The sequence below is a fragment of the Ciconia boyciana genome, chromosome 1 (assembly GCF_034638445.1).
Source record: "Ciconia boyciana chromosome 1, ASM3463844v1, whole genome shotgun sequence".
Lineage (NCBI taxonomy): Eukaryota > Metazoa > Chordata > Aves > Ciconiiformes > Ciconiidae > Ciconia > Ciconia boyciana.
In genome coordinates this window covers 14,207,893-14,226,548 of record NC_132934.1, presented here as the reverse complement: position 1 = coordinate 14,226,548, position 18,656 = coordinate 14,207,893, and the positions used below count along the sequence as shown (strand labels likewise).

General features: G+C 40.1%; 1 protein-coding gene across 3 annotated transcripts in view; it reads right to left on the bottom strand.

Annotated features, from left to right (window-relative positions):
- GSAP (gamma-secretase activating protein) overlaps positions 1-14,035 on the bottom strand; it is a 49,371-nt gene extending 35,336 nt beyond the window's left edge. The window contains exons 1-9 of one of the 3 annotated variants that reach the window (XM_072858857.1): positions 13,884-14,035; positions 9,846-9,919; positions 5,318-5,374; positions 4,538-4,607; positions 4,048-4,104; positions 3,832-3,920; positions 3,358-3,427; positions 2,209-2,258; positions 802-906 (exon numbers count right to left, since the gene is read on the bottom strand). In XM_072858857.1, the coding sequence (XP_072714958.1) occupies positions 802-906; positions 2,209-2,258; positions 3,358-3,427; positions 3,832-3,920; positions 4,048-4,104; positions 4,538-4,598 (432 nt within the window). In that variant the 5' untranslated portion in view covers positions 4,599-4,607; positions 5,318-5,374; positions 9,846-9,919; positions 13,884-14,035. Of the gene's footprint in view, positions 1-801; positions 907-2,208; positions 2,259-3,357; positions 3,428-3,831; positions 3,921-4,047; positions 4,105-4,537; positions 4,608-5,317; positions 5,375-5,780; positions 5,844-9,845; positions 9,920-13,489; positions 13,710-13,883 lie in introns of those variants that run through there. The other 2 variants (XM_072858847.1, XM_072858865.1) reach the window with 2 other exon arrangements.
- Between the last annotated feature and the right edge of the window lie 4,621 nt (positions 14,036-18,656).

Genomic DNA, 18,656 nt, shown 5'->3' with positions numbered 1-18,656 from the left:
ACTTTAAAAACCACATATAACCCCCTACAATAGCACTATGACATGCTTCCTTCCTGTCCCAGATCATTATCTGCCAATCATCTATAATTGCGTGGGCCCTCACTTGAAGCACAACATTACATGTCTCACACACACACATTCTAGAAAGTTAAAAAAAAAACGTTTTCCATAACTACCTATATAGCAAAAGGAACTGTATCTTATTTTGGTCAGTTCAAAAACGGTATCTCAGAAACAAAGACAGGAATACGTTTCTCCATCACAGTTCACTTCCTGTTATTTCCTAACACTCATATTTTTTTGGTGGCTAAGAAGAGTTAAGAAAAAACTATTTTCATTTATGTAGAATACATCAAGTGCAAACAGTTCCTCAGACAAAACAAAAAAAAAAAACCAAACCCAAAGGGTTTCAGCATTTCTAGCCACGAACCTGCCCTCATTTAGTGACTCAGTAAGTCTGCACACAACATACCTTCTAGATGTGAATTCTCTAGAACAGAGGCTCATGACAGTTTTTGGTAGATTTAGATCCTTTTGAATAAAAGACCTTTTCAAAGCCAAAAAACCTAACAAACCCACCCTTTTTTATAGAAAGCACTTAAGACCACCAGTCTTCTTGCAATTTACTATGCATGAATAGCAGTTAAGGCAAGTCTGGCTTTTGCTTTAGGTTATTTGAGGCAGGAACAAGACAGACTACTATAATGAAAAACAAACTACACTATTATTACCCCACACATTCAAAACTTTACTGTCACGAGACAGGAGGGAACAAAACTACTAGAATGGCTTTCATCTCACCTTTGGAACAATGTAGAAGAGCCTTTGTTCCATCATATCCCATTGTGCCCAAATGAGATCATCTACAACTCTGGCTCTTGGAAGCTGACCTGAGTTTTGAATCACCTAAAGGGGAAGAAAGAATGTTAGAAGAGGTTAAATAAGGTTCTATAACAATTACACAGTCTGTGCTTTAAAGAGAAAAGCAATGACAGAAAAGGGGCAAATACTAAGGTGCTTGGAGGGAATATGCTACTTGTTAGCTGCACAAAGTCCACCTTTGTTGTGTGCAAGGTGCTCAGTTTAAAGAGATTAGAAGCACAGTTTTCAGGGTACACCTACTACCAAATATTTTCTTTGAGAGTTCCTTGCTTGCAAGAAATTCACCACTTAAGCTGCTCAAAGCGAACAAAGAAAAACAGATGGCACTCTTCATCACAGAGAAGGAGAGAGGAGTGAAATACCACAGTCAGTTCAGAAACAGCTACATGAACTATTGAAGGAAGATGTGTTAGCTCCAAAAGGGCTTTCTGTACAAAGTCTCAGCCACACGATGGAGAGTACTGGCAATAGGGAAAGGGCTAGAACTGTGGGAAACTGTTGGGATTGTATAAATGCACTCTTGAAAGATGTAGGGAGATTTCCCATCAACCAAAACAAATCTGTTTGTTAGAAGGATATCAGATTGATCCATTTTTTCTGATTACATTCTTAGTCTTCACTCCACTACTGTAGTCTAGCATATAAAACCCATCTGCTTTAAAAGCAATTATAAACTTTGAGAAAACCATGAGACTTCCAAGTGACTGAAAATCAGGACCTTAACTTTTTCCTTCCAAGTCTACATTTGTCTCCATAAAGCGAAACATTGGCTTTTGTGACACAATTCTTTACTATATTGGATGTATGTTTATTAATAAGTCTTTTAAGCAAAATATCCACAATTTGTTGAAGACAAATTCATGTTAAAAACAGGAAAAAGAGATGAGGGGAAAAAGAGATTGGAACATTCACAGTACTTGGAGTATATCTAAGTTTCATGTCTTTTGTTTGTTTGCTTGTTTTTTAAATGAATCCTTTATTGGGACACACAGACTCCCAAAAGGCAAAGTTAAGAAGGTGACTCTGCAAATATTTTAAATGGTTTAAAAATGTATATCGGCTATATTTACTCCCACCTTCCAACATACAGATGCATTCAGCAACAAACAAAAAACCAATAAAATAAGTAACTTTCCTCATAGAGGAATACAGGTTTTTCAATCAGCTTTGTGGTTAGCTGCATAAGTTGCCATACTATCAATACTTTCTTTAATATACTTTGTGTTGCCCAAGTATAAAACTACAAAAACAGTTAGCTAAAATTATGGATGTTTAAATTTTCAATTAAAGCAAAAAACTCAAACCCCAAGATTTTTCAAGTCTTACCACTTTGTGTTCTTCGTCTGCAACAACATGAATGTCAAACTGTTCAATATCTTTAAAATATATATAAAGAAATAATTACAAACATACATTTTTATATGCTTTCATACAGCTTATTGAACAATCTCACCTCTTAGAATGCTATAAGAACACATGAGGGCCAGTAAATTTCAACTCTGTGTAAGAGGAAATCCGTGATATACGAGCACAGGTGCCTATGCAGAGACCTGGACTCACTCCCCTTCCTGAGCCGAGGGTGGCCTAAGCCATACCATCTTGTGGAAACAGTTCTCTGCCCACATCAGTGCAGCACTGTCAGGAAGAGTGCTAACTGAAACATGCCAAACCAAGCCAAGAAGCACACTTATAAAGAAAGAGCATGCAGAGCTGCAATGCCTGTACCTGAGACTACACCCTAGCCCTGTTTCACTTCCTAGCATGAATACCACCTCACAGTCCTTTCCCACACAAAATTCCTGAAAGTTATTGGTAGTTTGCCTGTGTGAAGGGTGCAAGATTCACCCAGCAGATGTTACAAATGTTTCTGATATAGTTCACAGCACTATGTGAAAGTATTAGAAGCTGCCCACCTAAGTCCAGCTACCTAAAGGTTGGTGTCTAGCTTAGCAGAGAAGATGGGCCTCTCCAAAAAGATCGGAAGAGCAATCTCACTCTATAATAAGACTGAAAGGCAAGAGGGATAAAGAGCCTTTTCCAAGTGTCCACCTCTATCCATTCCCTCCCATTAGATTAGGCTGAACATGCAAAGTTAGCTGAATCCAAGGAACTACTGTCCCATTGTTATCCCACTTGTCACGCATTAAATCATGATCCATCTCTCATAGTCAATTGATCTGCTCTGAATTTATATAGGCAGCTATAAAAGTCTATTTTAGCTTTTTTAGAAATAAAGATAACCAATGAATGCATGAACTAAGCAAATAATTGCAGTCAAAGCTGGCCATTCTCCTAATACTGAAAAGAAATCTCATTAAATTATACAGGTTTTGAAAGACATTCAGAATATCTTGAACAGCTCACACCCTTTTTATTTTTCCTGTTTTTTTCCAATAAAAGTCTAACAAAAATATAATCTATAACAATCAGCTTAATGTAAAAGAATTACAATGTACTTTCAAAATATTAACTCACATTTATCTTCTGAAACTAGCAAGAGGCGACTTTCTGTAGAAGTATTTCTGCCTTCAGCTGGATAAAGAAACTATACAGAAAGTTTCACAAAAGTAAGTAAATAACCAAAGTAGTTTAAACACTTATCTAAAATATGGGGGTTTAGGTGGATATTTACATATTTTTAAATTAAGACAGGCACACTAATGATATTTAATTAATAAAAATAGCTATTATTACAGACTAGTAGTCACCAATCTCTATAATTTCAGGCTTCAGGAGATTGAAGAGAAATAAAAAAGTAGCCTTCATGTCAGAGAAATATTCTACATCATTTTATGAAGTTTCTCATTTTTTTCATTCTATGAAAAAACGCGGGCACACTATCTCTGTAACAGTTGCAAGATAACATGAGATATTTCTGTACTCAATCACTTTTTCTCCCTAGCACAGTGGATTAAAAAGGTTTATATTTAGATTCGTTGAATAATTTACCTGTACTCGAACACAGCTATCCACAGCCTTTAGGACTCTCACATTATTAATAGGATGAATTTCAATTAGCAAGGTTAAATACTTGGATACTGCAAAAAGAACATGTTTTAGATAACATATTTTACACAATTTTGTTTTCTAAACAGAATTTACATGGGTAAAAAAGCAAGAGGATACAATATTTCCAACAGTATTAAAACAAACCACTTGTAGTACCTGACTGTAATAGCCGACTTACTCTTTCTTCCTCTGTATACTGACGGAAGCTGACCGCTAAGGGGAAGAAAAAAAAAAAAGAACAAAAAACAACACAACCACAGTGAGCATGCATATTTGAAATTAATCTTAGTAAACATTCTTGGAGAGCAAGCATCTCAAATTTTTTTACCAAAAACATATATGTTAAAGGAACAACAGAAGCTCTTCTAGATGTAGAAGGCACGTATAAATGCAGGAGGGGGAAGTGAACAAAGGGTCAGTATGTCTTAGATTTTTGTTTTAATAAAACAGCAATATCATTACAGCTGTTTCTTTATGTTGTTACCTACATTATTTGGTGATGGATCCACTGAAATGCATAGACTGCTGTGGGCAACATATGGGTCAAAATAGATTTAAGTCATTCTAGACTCAAATGTATCATCCTACTAAACTAAATCATCTTCACCATGACACAAAAAAATTTAATGATAAAACACATATTTACCCAATAACGTCCTTTCACTGTTGACCGAACAACTGATTATGCGTAGATCCCTCTCAAACATATAGAGGTGCTATAGAGAAACACATTAATGCTAATAAATTATTTTTTTAACTATATAAAGAAAAACATCTAATTAATCCTCCTTAGGAAAACACTGCTGACCAGTACACCATTTTTGTTTTTAAAGCAAATCATTTCACAGCCAGAAGAACCATATTGCAAGCCTCAATTGTATCACTTCTTCTTTTTCACATTTGTTTGTTTCTTACTGGTTCTTTTGAGCTCTTATGTCGCCACTAGAGCAGCACAGCAGACCTTTATGTAAATACAAAATTTCACCCATTTCATACTGTTATGGGGACACCTGCAAAGGCCTGTTATCATGATTACAGCCAGTGAATTGCAGTACATTCAGTTTTAGAGTAATTTCTTACAAATGGTAGCACCAAACAGACTGAGGATGCACACATAACAAAGAAAACCCAAAACATTTACTTCTTAGCACACGTTCAGTGTGAAGAGGAGTGGAAAGGGCTTGAATTGGTTGTTTAGAAATAAAGATTGCAGACATGACGCTCTACTACTCCCAAGTCATTCAGAAGTTCTGTAATGTTCTGCATCTTAATACTACTGAGCATCATTCAAATACCTTCTCTGGTCTCTCTTCTGTTTCAAACAACCATATACTCCTTAAGGACATAACATACTGTGTTGCAAGCATCAAAATCTGAAACACTACAGCACTGTCTTCACCAGGGAGAAGCCTGGTATTGCTCTTACCTCATTTTGTTTAGTTTGAAGATCGTACAATCCAATGTGAGTATTTCTCTGATTTCCCTATGGATGAAAACAAATTAGCACTGGCAATGTAAATATATACAAAGTTAAACACCTTTTTTTTTTCCCCCTACCTCCCTCTCCCCCCCGCCCCTTGACACACATCCTCACACACTTCCCTGTCCTATAAACAGGCAGTTAATTATCTAAATTCCAAGAAAGTGAGGCAAGAAGAGAACAAAGATTTTTCTTCTTTCCTTTTAGAACTAACACATGGGATAAAGCTGAAATGTGGCCAATCCACAGCCCACACACCGTTGCATAAGCCAAGTGCCTCTCTCTCTCACTTTGGTTCTAAACTGATTTTAGTTATAGGCAGTAGAGCCAGGAAGAGAGATGTCTGTACAACAATGAAAGGGGATGCTATGGCCCCTAGAAGATTTAAGGCTGGTATTCCAAACCTCACCAACTTGGTGGATCATCGCTCCAAAAGTGAGCACAGAAGCATCAAACATCACCAAACACAGCTTCCAGTGACGTGGCTGCAGGCTGGAAAAAGGATTTCAGCTCTGCCTTAGGAAATGATTGTTTGAAGGCTAAATATATTTCACAAGCTCAGATGACACCATTAGCCTGTTGCCTTTGAAAAGAAACATAATACACATCCTTTCTAGCTTATTGATAATAACATACAATGATTTTGTTTGGGACACTTCTAAGACTATGCAAATCAAAACTTTTCTTCTTGGTAATTTTTACCATGCTTTAAGTTTTCAAAATATTTTTTAAAAAAATTAAATTAAATTCTGCTTGGCAGCATACATTGTATATCAAATCAAGATGAAGTCCATTAATGTACTCTAGGTATAGGCCATAAATTGCTAAGCTGTTGAAATTAAATCTAGCCACATAGGCTTGTACTCAAACAGTGAGCATCATTGTTTTTAACTACAGCTTGGGGGGAGAGGGGAGAAATCTGTGGTTATTTACAAACTTATAGCATCTTGCTTTGTGAAGTTAAAACAAAAGCCTGAGTATTCTCTTCCTAAGGGGTCTATTTCTGAGTGTCTCATTATTGTTGTGGCAATGACAAAAGTCTTTGACTTCTGATTTAAACAAGGAAAACAAAATGTCTTTATATTAAGACACAGGCTTCAGGCCTCCTCATTTAAGGTTAAGCAAGCGCTTTCACAAATAACCATTCTTTCCAAGTGTGTCTGAAACGTTAACATCCTCTGTAATTAGCTACTGAAAAATATACTTTACAAGACTGGTAACAGGACTACATCAGTGCCCGTATCTGTGCATAAGCTAAGATGCTTATTTTCATGTTTATTCTAAAGATTCTTGTACTGCCTTGCAAAATAGAAGCGCTGACACTAGAATTCACTTCTATTAAAAATATCTTCCTTTACACCAACTATCAGTGTCACAAAGAACAGACACGGTCAAAACTACAGTACAACGCAATACTCTAAAATAAGCTTGAAAATAAAGCTCATTCTCCATCTTGCCCTGATTTCACACAGAATGCACTTGATTTTCTTCCACTTAGCAGACAAAGGTTGTTTTCTATTTGTATCTATTAGGAAACAAGCCAGGGCAGCTCAGTTTAGTTTATAACCTTGTTTGTGCACTATCCTCACTGACAATGTCATAGCTAAAGTTTGCTGCTATAAAACCAACAGGAAAGGCTCACAGACATATAGCTGTGTCTTGCAAAAGTGGTAGCTCATTAGTTATAAATAGTTTATCATGAAGGGGAGGGGGAGAGAGAAAGAGATATTAAACTGCCTTAACAACTCAGTAAGATCTGTAGTTTGCTAGAAGGTGTAATTACACCGTGATTTCTCCAACCTAAGTTTAAGAAAACAGAAGGACTAGCTGCAGACACTAAAAGCAGTCTGTTATCCCTAGGTAAGCTTTCCAGTGTGATGATGTATATTAGCAGAACAGAATAGCAAAGTGCAAAAAATGTTTGTATTTTAGAACAAGATTGTAAAAATTTAAAAGAAGTGTCAGACTGGAGCCTAAAACTACTTGTCATTCACTAAGATGCATACACCAAGACTCTTTTTTCTTCTATGTAAATATGAATGAATACTCCTCTTAAAAGGTTTGCAGTGAACTCCAAAACCACAGAACTATACCCGTATGTTGTCAATGAACTGTTTCAGAAAAGGGAACATTTGGATTGAATCTTTGTTAAGTCAGTAATAAAGTATAAAAAGACAGACACAGACACACAATCCTCGCAACACTTGCTGTTCCTACTTTTGAGAGAGAGGAAGAAAAAAATTCAGTCCTGCTTTAAGGTATCACAGTCCCAAGGTGTGACTGCAGCTGACACAGACATAAGTAATGTAACAAAAGCACAAATATCAGGAAAGGCACAGCGTTAGCAGCTCAGGACCCAGCCTGTTCAGGACACTGGGTGAGTGCTATGCAGCTACAGCCTGGGCCACCATGCATGCTCCTACCAATATACAAGCCACCTAGACTAACATGAGCTTTGGGGCAGGCGTACCCACATGTTCTTATCATGCACGCAGACAAGTGTGGAGGTATTGAGTCCCATCGACATCAATAGCATCTAAGTGGGTACCAAAACTTTCAGCTGCTGAGCAGAATTTTTACTGATCCAAGAAAGAAATGTGTACCACACACTATGAACAACTTCTCCCTGGGAGAAGCATCATATATTTAATGCAATACCACCTTAAGATACATTTGTTCTTTGTGAGAAAACTCCAGGAAGTATTCTCCAGTTTGCCCATTACCAAACGTAAAAAACACTTATAGTAGAAGCAAACAAAATATGTCAGCATCCTTCCCAATAGAGGAATAAATAGATGCTGGTTCTTCAGCAGGCTGACTCACTCAGGAGAAAAAGATCAGACTACTTTATTATGGTAAGAGAATAGGAAAATAAAAAGCAGCAGCATCTCCCTCGGGATGGCAGTTGAGAGGGGAAAACTGCAGCACAGCTGTGCAGTTTGCTAGTTCCAGTTCTCAGGCTTTGTCATCCAGCCATTCCTACCAAACAGGCTGCAGAGGTCACTTGATTCCTAAAATTAGGAAAGAGAAGCTACAGCGAACATTTTCAGTGACTTCCTATGCAGCCTTAGTTCAGGGAACTAAGCCTAGGTGTTTAAATCCTCCTGAGAGTCTAGCGGGTATTCGACCACCTCCTCCACCCCACACACCTCCTCCCAAAGTACAGGCTACAAGTGGCCAGTTCTCTGAACTCCACCAACTGTTCTGACCAGATCCCTACTGACTACAACGGGAGCTTAGACACCTAGCATGCAGGCAGACACCTACGTTTAGATGTGTGAACCTCAAGCTACAACTCATCCCTTGTGCCAGTTACAAAAGCCTGAACAGCATACAAGGCAGTTGGAATCTGCTGTCAGAAGCCCAAAAAAAGCTTAGTGTGAGATTCCATAGACACTAGAAAGCAGCAACATCACACATACGCAGTACCAGATCTCCTGTTGGGAGCTAGATGGGTTACTTTCATTAAGTCTTTCTAGAGTTTTAAGCAATGCAAAAAAAACTTGACACGTTCTTTAGTGTTGTTTTTTACAGTTACTGTTGTCTTGTACAGACTCCCCTCCCTATGCCTGTACTAAAGGAAACATCCACCCACAGTTAAAGTGTATTATACCTTGATGAAGGCCTCACCTCTTCCCTTAACCCTAGGGAAGCTGGAGAGTTTTAGCATTGTTGAGCGGGAGGGGAACAAAAGGCAGCCCTGTTCTACTGGAGCCTGCTATCTCCAATCTGTACTCTTCAAGAACCAAGATCCTTCAGAATCCAGCTGGGTCTACAGATTTCTCCGAGACGCACAGAAAAGAAACATAGCTTGCCTCATCAAGGGGAAACCTTCTCAACCCATTTGAAAATCTCTTGGAACCACAGGCATTTCAACCTAAAAGCTATACATATGCAATGGAGAACAGAATCCTATGTTAAAAAGGATAGCTCTAGATACTTCAAGACATCAAATAAACAATGGTTACTTCACACTACTTGCAATAAAGTGCTATAGATGAATCTTAAAGTAACAAAGAAGAAAGGCAGAGTTAGTGTTAGATAAATGGCTTCTTAACATAAATATGTTTCCTCCTACCAATATATAACTAAAGCAGTGCTCACAAATTTAATAGTCAGACTTCCCTGAGAAATTCTGAGGGTGAAAGAATGTGCTGCTTGCAAAGAATTTATCTGTTCAAGAAATGGCATTTCATTCAGGGTGAGATTCTGGCCCCCCAAAAAATCAACAGCAAAACCCCTATGGACTTAATCAGGTCAGTACTTTACTCTCCATTTCATCATTCTTAACCTTTGTCTGAAGTGGACACAGGTATTTTCCCATTGCCCAACCCCCCCAAGTGGTAATCAGTCAAGTTTTCATGTTCTAAACCTCACTGCAAAAAACTTAAAACTACAAGGACTCAATTAGGCATAGATACACATGCAGAGTTATTCTCTGGTATATTTTTATTAAGTTCCGAGACAGACTTACCTTCCAGGTATAAATAATTTTTCCGTTTCTTTCAACGTTTACAACGTAGAGCGCTGATGAATTCTCAGAAGTATCTGAAATGATAAGTATTGAAAGGCACAGGATTTTCATTTGAGCTGGTTCATCATACAATTTATGCACACTTTAAGCAAAGATACTAAATCCATTTTTACATATAAATACTTCTTTGTACATGCCAAAATCACTCCCTTCTGGAAAGAGAGAGATAATATTTCTTGCACAATGGTTTAAATCCGATAAACTTCAACACAAAATAGTTAAGGGTTTCAAAACACACAGGAAAGAATTATTTATGTAAACTCCTATCTCTTCATTATAAATGTGATTCTAATGGCCACTACCTTTTGTGATGAAAATGGAATGTGCTTTTTCACTGTCTTCCATTCACAAAAAAAAAAAAAAGCAGCATTTATCCATTATACACAACATGGGATTCAAACAGTTAAGTTGCACTCCAATCCTCAGAACACTACAGGGAGATAGAGCTAGCCAGAGGAAAAGTATCACTTGCTCCCATCTGCCCCTTTAGTATCCCAAAGGAATGCCTGGAAATAAACTACATCTTCAGAGATTAGCTGTACAAAAACACCCCCCCCCCCAACCCCCAAGAACCACAAGATTAAGCACTATATATACATATATGCAACATACCTACAGGTAGAAAGGAATTAAACAATGCAGGACAAGAGATATGATGTGGGATGTGAATGAAAGAGTAGGGTTAAAAAGGAAACAGATAAGCAGGAAGCTAGGATGGACACAGAAAGAAAAGAGCACATCTGGACAAAGCAGTGCAAAATAAAAAGGAAAACACCAGAAAAAAAGAAAAAATGTCGTACTCAAGATGACAAAAACGCATGCTTTCCTGATGCTGCTTTTCTGTTTTCTAATCGCTGCAGCCACCAAAAATATGTTTCTCTCAGATGGAACTTTCACTAAAAGTGGAAATTTTGCCCTTAATAAGGTTGACAGATGCATGATTGGTCCTAATTTTAAGATAAAGGTAGCCCATGGTTCAGTAAGCATCAACAAAAAGAATTCTCCACAACTCTCAGCAAGCATTTAGTCAAGTTTGACACTATTTACTTTGCAGTTATCACAAAGTGTTGATAGAAGAAAGACATGTGAAACTTAGTTTCACAAGCCTGATACTATGAACTGGCTTGTACAGCTTGCAGCAACGAAAAAAAAAAAACTTTTAACAAGTATTATCAGAAGGAAATAAATTCCGTATTTTGTTGTGGGAGGACAATGTACACCTTAGTGTACATTTAACAACGCAACACTTTCTACTGGTTTCAGATCACTCAAAGTACACTACAATACCACTACATTAGGGCTAACCGGTGACAACTGAGAAAGTCTCAGATAACCATATATTCTGCTCTTATTTTAGTGGAAACTTCCCGGAATTTAACCACCACCTCAAACTTTCAAGATGAGTACTACAGTCTCCACACTTCTCTCTCATACAATACTTCCTCAGAACAGAATTTAGCTAGAGAAGAAGGTCCACAAGAAATCTCCCTGTCAATGAATTTTCCCAACAGAGAGATCTTAAAGGTGTTGAAAAAGTTCTGTGTCAGAAGTGAGTTCCATGTCAGTGAACATTGTCAGTGTGGATTCAGAGCCAAAGAAGTGGCAATCATCTCTGCCCTTGGAAAGTCCTGCAGTAAAACTCTGCATGCAGAATTACCATTTCTTCTTCATCCCCGCAGCTGAGACCAGCAGATGAAGGACTGCAAAAGAACCAACCCAACCTGCCTGCCCAGCAAACAACTCTTATCAACATACTCGGGAGAATGCAGAGTTTTATTTCCTGAAGGCCATTATACGCAGCTCACACAAAAATAAGTGGAATAAAGAGAACAAGGCTGGTTCTCTTCACTTGCCGCTCCCCTCCTATCATCATAGCTACTCCCAGCTCTCATGCAATTAGAAATTCTCACATGCTATCAAGGGCTTTCAAGTTCTCAGGAAAGAAAATAATAAATATGAATAACTATAACGTCTGAAACCACTGACACAAAAGTACCATGACTCCTAAGAATTACTTGCTGTCTGTGAACAGGTATTTCTTTGATGTTTAAAAGAATATTTTCCAATTCTTACCTCCCACCTTCACATTCCTAACACAACAGCACTACATCAGGGGAAGAAGTCAGTATACACAGACAGAAGTTGAAACGCAATACAGCAATGCTGGTATCTGATCAGATGCACCTTCCAACCTAAATTCTTCTGATTCTGTATTACCAGGGCCATTTACTGAATAATGAGTCTGTGTTACATTTTAAAAAGCTGAATACAATTGAACCCTTTCCCAAACACAAGTCAGCACCATTTTGAGATCATTATGACATAAATGCGTAGGTTAATCTACTCATTGAATTCATCACAGATGAACTGACAAATTCATAGATGAACTGATTATGTGTGAAGAATTTCAGAATTTTACCTCAAACCCCTTCAGTACACCATTCAACAGTTGTTCAGTAAACTCTCTAGTATACGTGAAATAATTTTTAACATATTTTGTAACTGATGGCTAGATAAGTAATTTTGTTTTATAAAACCAAAAAAAGCTGATACTTTCTGGTTTATCTCCAAACAAGTTCTTATGAAACTATTTGATAATGACCCCTCAACGTGGGAAGCAGGTTAAATATTTTAATTAAAAGCAATCAAAGGAGTTGAGGTTTCATGTTCATCACACGGTACATCAACGACCATCTATTTCTACTGAAGTAATAATTATTACAGTATTTTTTTTTTAGACTAAGGTTTCCATCAGTTTCTGAAAAGCAGAACTGAGCCATCTGCCCTGCAGATGAATGAGAACAAACACAAGCAAAAAACCACAGGGCCAAGAATACAGTGGGGTCATTCTTTTTTTCCAACCACTACATCAAGCGCTTGCTACACTAGCTATCGCACAGTGCTGTGACAGCTAACACTTTATCTAATTTTAACTAGCACTCATTTACCACGTAGACAGAAGTGTTTGGGGCTCCCACACACAGAAAGGGGGGAGTAGTGTAGGAGTAGTGTGGGAGAGGGAGTCATGCCAAGTCTTATGGGGAAAGAAAAAGAAAAAAACATGTGTGAAGAAGCAAAAGAAAGAAACAAGCTGTGGAGTCTAGCAGACGTGCAGAAGTGCTTTCGGAATGTGAGAAGTTCCTTGAGACATCAAACTTCCCCGCCTCAAGTACCCCGGCCACAGGCACCTGAGGGAAGATCCCCCTCACGGACACGCGGCCCGGGGGCGGGCGTAGCTCGCTCCTCTGGAGCCCGGTCGAGAGGGGGCCAGCGGCCGCTCCCCCCAGCCTGCTCCGAGGGGGTACTCCGCCGCCGCCATTACCCCCGACCTCTCGCGACCGGAGCCGGCGCGGCCCTGACTGGAAGGCGCGGCCAAGGGCGCAGGCCCCGAGGGAGCCGCACGCGGGGGTCTCGCCTCAGGCCCGGCTCCTCCGCCCGCGGGAGAGGGCAGCGCACGGAAGCGGCTGGGAGCGAGCGGGCGGGCGGCCGGAGGGAGGGAGGGGGCTTTCCTCGGCCCTCCCGGGGAGCGCGCGGCCCCGCCGCAGCGGAGCCCGCCGGCGCAGCGCCACCCGCCGCGGCGTTACCTAGAGCCGCGGCCCAACCCCGCGCCGCCAGCCAAGGGACCACATCCCTCTGCAGGTCAAACTCGGCTACCAGGTGAAGCAGCATAGCACCCTCCTCCCGCGAGGGACGCGGGGCGGCCCGCCGGCCCAGCGCGGCTCCGCTCCGGCCGCCGGAGCTCCCTGCCCCACTACACCGGCTCCTGCGGGGCGGCCGCCGCCATGGGCCCGCCTGCTCGGGCCGGCTCGGCGCCCATTGGGCGCGGCGGGTGTCACTCAGCTGGCGGCGGCGCGGAGTGGCTGGGCGCGCTCCTGCCTCCCTCCGCGCCCCTCAGCCGGCGGCGGGGCGGGGCGGACTCGCTGAGGGGTTCCGGCGGTGCCGGTTCGGCTCCGAGGCCCAGGGTCGTCCACTGCCTACCCGGGGACGGGAACAGCGAGGACAGCGCCCCAGAGCCTCGGCACTGGGGGGCAGCCTGCGCGCAGGTGACCGGGGGGTCTTCAGGTGGACTCTAAGGCCCTCGTTTGCCCGTTGGAGCTGGCGCCCAGGCTCCTCCCGAGGCATGCTGGAAGAAGGAGTGATCCTTTTTGAAGCTTCACTCACAGAGTGACTCAGAGTGACTTAAGCAGTTGCCTGTGGGTGAGGTCTGGTGTCAAGCTTCAGCTGCTCGGTGTCTGCTGATCAGAAGGCCCCAGCCATCTGTTACCCTCCTCGTGTTCCCCCTGGAAGTGTTAGGTGTTTTCCAGAATTTCCAGCAGCACCCCTGTTTTCTGAGATTATGCATTCTGCAATTGCTTGTTAAATAGATCGAGTCTCTGTGCAAACTGCTTTGGCAGAGCTCAGAATGTCCTCTCAGACTAGGCCTGGCCTGATCCTGCTTTTCATCTGTCGACTAGCAAAGGAGGTAAAGCTTAGTGTAATCTTAGGGGGTTTTGTGGTTTGTTTGTTTGGGAGTCTTTTTAGCTTTTGAAAATATTTGTAGTGCCGATAAGATGCTACTCCATGGCTATCTATAGCCTGCCTGTAATTACCATTTCCCTTCTGACATGCGCTGGCTGATGTCAGCCAGCTAAAAGTGGCATAAAGGGGGATCGGCTGCAAAGGCACACACCAAGCTAGATGTACGCTGAGTACAGAACAGCTTGAGCCGGTTCTAAGAGATAATCCAGTACCAAGTTTTTTCCCCTCATTGCTAAGCTTTGGAGCTATATAAAGACCAATGAGAATCAGGTACATCCGCAAAGTGCGGATGAAAGGCAAGTCGATAATCAAAATGCAAAGCAGACATATGCTTTCTCTCAAACTCAGTATTGCCAACTTATACAATTTTATCACAAGTTTCATAATTGGCATTCTTCTTAAAGCTCCTTGGATCAAGTGGTTGAGCAAGAATTTCAGCTTATATTTTCACGGTTGTGAAATAAAGCTTGAAAATGTGACTGGAATATTTATTTCAGAGACAAAAGTAGAAAACAGACAAAAGGTCCCAAATGGATGCATTTTTTAAGAGATGAGGTGGGGCTAATTCATGATTATGAGTATTTGGGAATGACACAACCAGAGAGGCAAGCAAAGGAGGGAAATGAAGCCAACGAAATTACTGACTCTGTAAGTATGTGCAAAAAGGGAAATTTTCACAGGGAGAAAATCTCCTGTACCCAGAGCTATAGAGTGCATTTAAGGCCAGGATGAGGCCAACCAGCAGAATTTTTGCTTCTGTTGTAAAGCAAAACAAAAAGAAATGTGGAGATGGGTAACAAAGAGTCTACCTATAACAGCAGGCACTCCAAATGCAAAAGGAAAAGAAAATTAAATATAGCTGCCTAGTTTGATGGTCCTGCATTTAAAAAAAAAAAAAAAAAAAAAAAAAACAACTGTCACTGTTCTTTTGTTTCAAAATAAACCATGTCCCTTATTATAGTTCTTGAAAGAGAGCCCACATAACTGATGGATGAATTATTCTCTAATATTTACAGACTGAGAATCATATGACAACGCTGTTCTTCTAGAGTATCTTACACAATATGTGAAAGGCCTTTCAGACAGTAGGAACTGCATGGGGTTAACCAGAGTCACTGCTGGGTTTGCAGTAGAACTTAAGCTGGTTAACATGATTAAAGGAAATTGGAAATGTTCTTAGATGATGCGAGCTGGTGAGGAGCTATGCAGACAAGTGGGTGTGAAGGAGATTCATTCACTCATGGGCTGTGCATAGGATCCATTCCACAGTCCTTATTTGGGAAAGGACTGGAAGAGTTTGTACAAATTGCTGGAAGAGTTTGTGCAAGTAAAGACTTCATGGTCAGGTGTACAGTAGGAAAAACCTTTCTTGTTGAGGAAGTAAATAACCAGAAAATTTCCCTTCAGACTGTGTTTTCACTGCAAAAGACTCTTCATTTTTTTTGTATGCCCAATATGTTTGCATTATCTCACTGAAGTTTATAAATATGCTTTCTCAAGACTCCTGGCATAGAGTGGGACCTCACCTCCAGTGCATCATCCTGCACTTGGCAGCTTCTCTGATGTTAGTCCCTGAAACCGAGGCAAGAGAAATTCTCTCAGAAGTTTCCCTATCTTTTCAGTGAGAAGAAGGAAGTGGTAGCTTGAAAGATGAAGAGATTTGAGAAACAGGAAGGGATGAGGCAATTCATTATGACTACCAGGGTTTAGAGATACAGAAACATGAGAAGAGCAGCCATGTAGAGCTGGGAAGACGGTACCAGCAGGAGGTGAAGGAATTGATAGGAGCCAGAACAGAAGGGAATGAGGAAGAGGGAATCTGGAAAGACAAGACAAAGGCTTATAACCTGTGTAGAACTGAAGTCAGTCTTCCCAGAATTGAAGACAGGATTCCTAAGTTTCTCTATTGTCCAGCAAATGATTTGAAATCCACTATTTTCCAGTGGCTTATCCATATAAAGAGACAAGATATTACTTCTGCCAGTTTCTTTGGTTCAAATGGAAAAGGTTTCATTGTGACTCTTAAAGATCCAACACTGCTGATGACCTTTGGGAATGTCATTATGATTCCATGGTGTAATTATCTATGCTTTCTCAAAAAATCACACACAATTATATATAAAAATGACAATAAAACCACTTCTGGTTTAGATAACAGTCTCATTTATTGTATCTTCTTTCATTTCTAAAACGTAATCCATGCTATGTACAAAATAAAAGGGGAATCTTAAGGAAAATGGACTGTATACTACAAGGTGAATATTATTTCAAAGAGAACTAATTAAGCTTGTATAAACAATGCTTTTTTGGCAATTTCTTATTTTTGAGAGCTTAATTTACACTCATGATATACATTAGGAATACATATATCTGCATTCAGTTGCCAAAAATATATTTAAGAGAAAGCAGATGGTTTGCCTGCCTGTTTGTATGTTTATATAGTACAGAAGAAATACTTCAAATCAAATAAATGAGGTTCACAGTAAATGGAGAAAGTGATGCAGTTTCTGAATTGATTAGCAGTCAGACTTTTAAAATTATCAGAGGAAACATCATAAAATGCTGACAACTGATGTCAGCATTAACCATAAAATGAAACTCAGAGTGCCTACTTACTAAAATGTACAAGATACCCCATCTTTCAAGAAACACAGACAATTGCAGATTTGGGGCTGTACAGTCCTACATTTAAGGAACAAGCAAATGGTCTTGCGTAAGAATTTGCAATGCCACGAAGAAAATTTAATCCACCGCTGCTTTTTCTCCTTAAGTGTTTGCTACAGCTGCTGTGACCTGAATAGCACCTAATACTTTGAAGTGGGATGGGGTTTCTTCTTTCTCTTCCTGTGTTCCCATTGTTATCTGCTGTTTTTATTTTCTCGCTTCTACCTTTAATATCTATTTCCTTCACAACTGTAAAAAATAATTCACAGATTTAGAGCTCGTTATGTAAAACTCATTCTTCCCTGAGCCATCAGTCTGGCTATGCACGTTAGAGGCCGTATCTACAGGCCCAGAGATCCAGGTTGAATTCCTAGAAACACAACACATTCCTCAGAAACCACAAAGCTGACTCATTCAGTGTACTTCAAGTAGTAGTACAGTGTATCATGCCACCTCAACCCTGATACATAAAATTAAAAGCTTCATGCAAAAGCCATAAGCATCTAGAAAAACCCTTACACTTTCTTCAGCAGCTTTGAATTAAGACAGAGGGCCTGATGTATTCTTGATAACATCTGCCAACTTTGCTAGATGGAGAAAGAAGCTCTTGGTTTAAAAAAACCCAACCCAAATTCTTATCTCTGCCAAGTGAAATTAATTTTATAACCCATTTCTGACTTTTTGCTTGCACCATGAAACGAAATAATGAATTTCACTTTCTATTTATATTCAGTTTCCCTTTCTGATTATCACGCTCAGTTAGTTTGGGTTTCTAGAGCCAGGCTGAAGCTGTGTGCAGGCACAGGAGCTGATCCCGATGGAGCAACCTCTGGGATAGGGACATGAAACTAAAGCTCTTAGAAAAAAATGACAGATTCAATTTTTCTTTTTTTATCATGAATCTGTTCCTGCCTTATCTCCCTCAAATTTTTAGCTGGAGTAGGTCTTGACCGTAGTCAGGCAAGTAATCAGAAAGTGGTAGTGGCCCTACTGATCACACTGTAACCAGCATCAGCATTTTTTTACCACTAACAACATTTTTTGTGCTAATTGCATATGTGCCTATCATCCCTTTTCAAACAGTTCATGTGGCAGGACTTATAAAATCATACCATGAAACAAGTGTGGAGCTGATGAGGCATTGCCCCCTGTCCTGGCACTGATGGGTGTAACATAGCTTTCAGCTCTCTCAACAGAATAAAGCTTCGTTCATGGAAAAAACCATACGGAGCCATACATCATTGATGCGTTCCGCATCAGGAAATTATACTTAAGACTTCTTATGAAGAATGAATATCTGAAATAATTATTTGAACACATGACAGCCTGGCAAACAGCTCATGACTTCTTTGGGAAATACTGCTTACTGAGGGCAACCTCTTTTCCCGCCATTCTAGCAACAGAGGATTTATTGTCATCGTGTCTAAACAGTTGTTTCCTTGGAGAATGTTTTCAGCCAGTCAAACACAAAATATATAAATAAATTGTTTTTCTCAAAGAGGTGGTCAATATGTTTATTAAGCCCTCTAGGAAACACAAATAGGATGCAATTAGAAATCAGTATTTTGG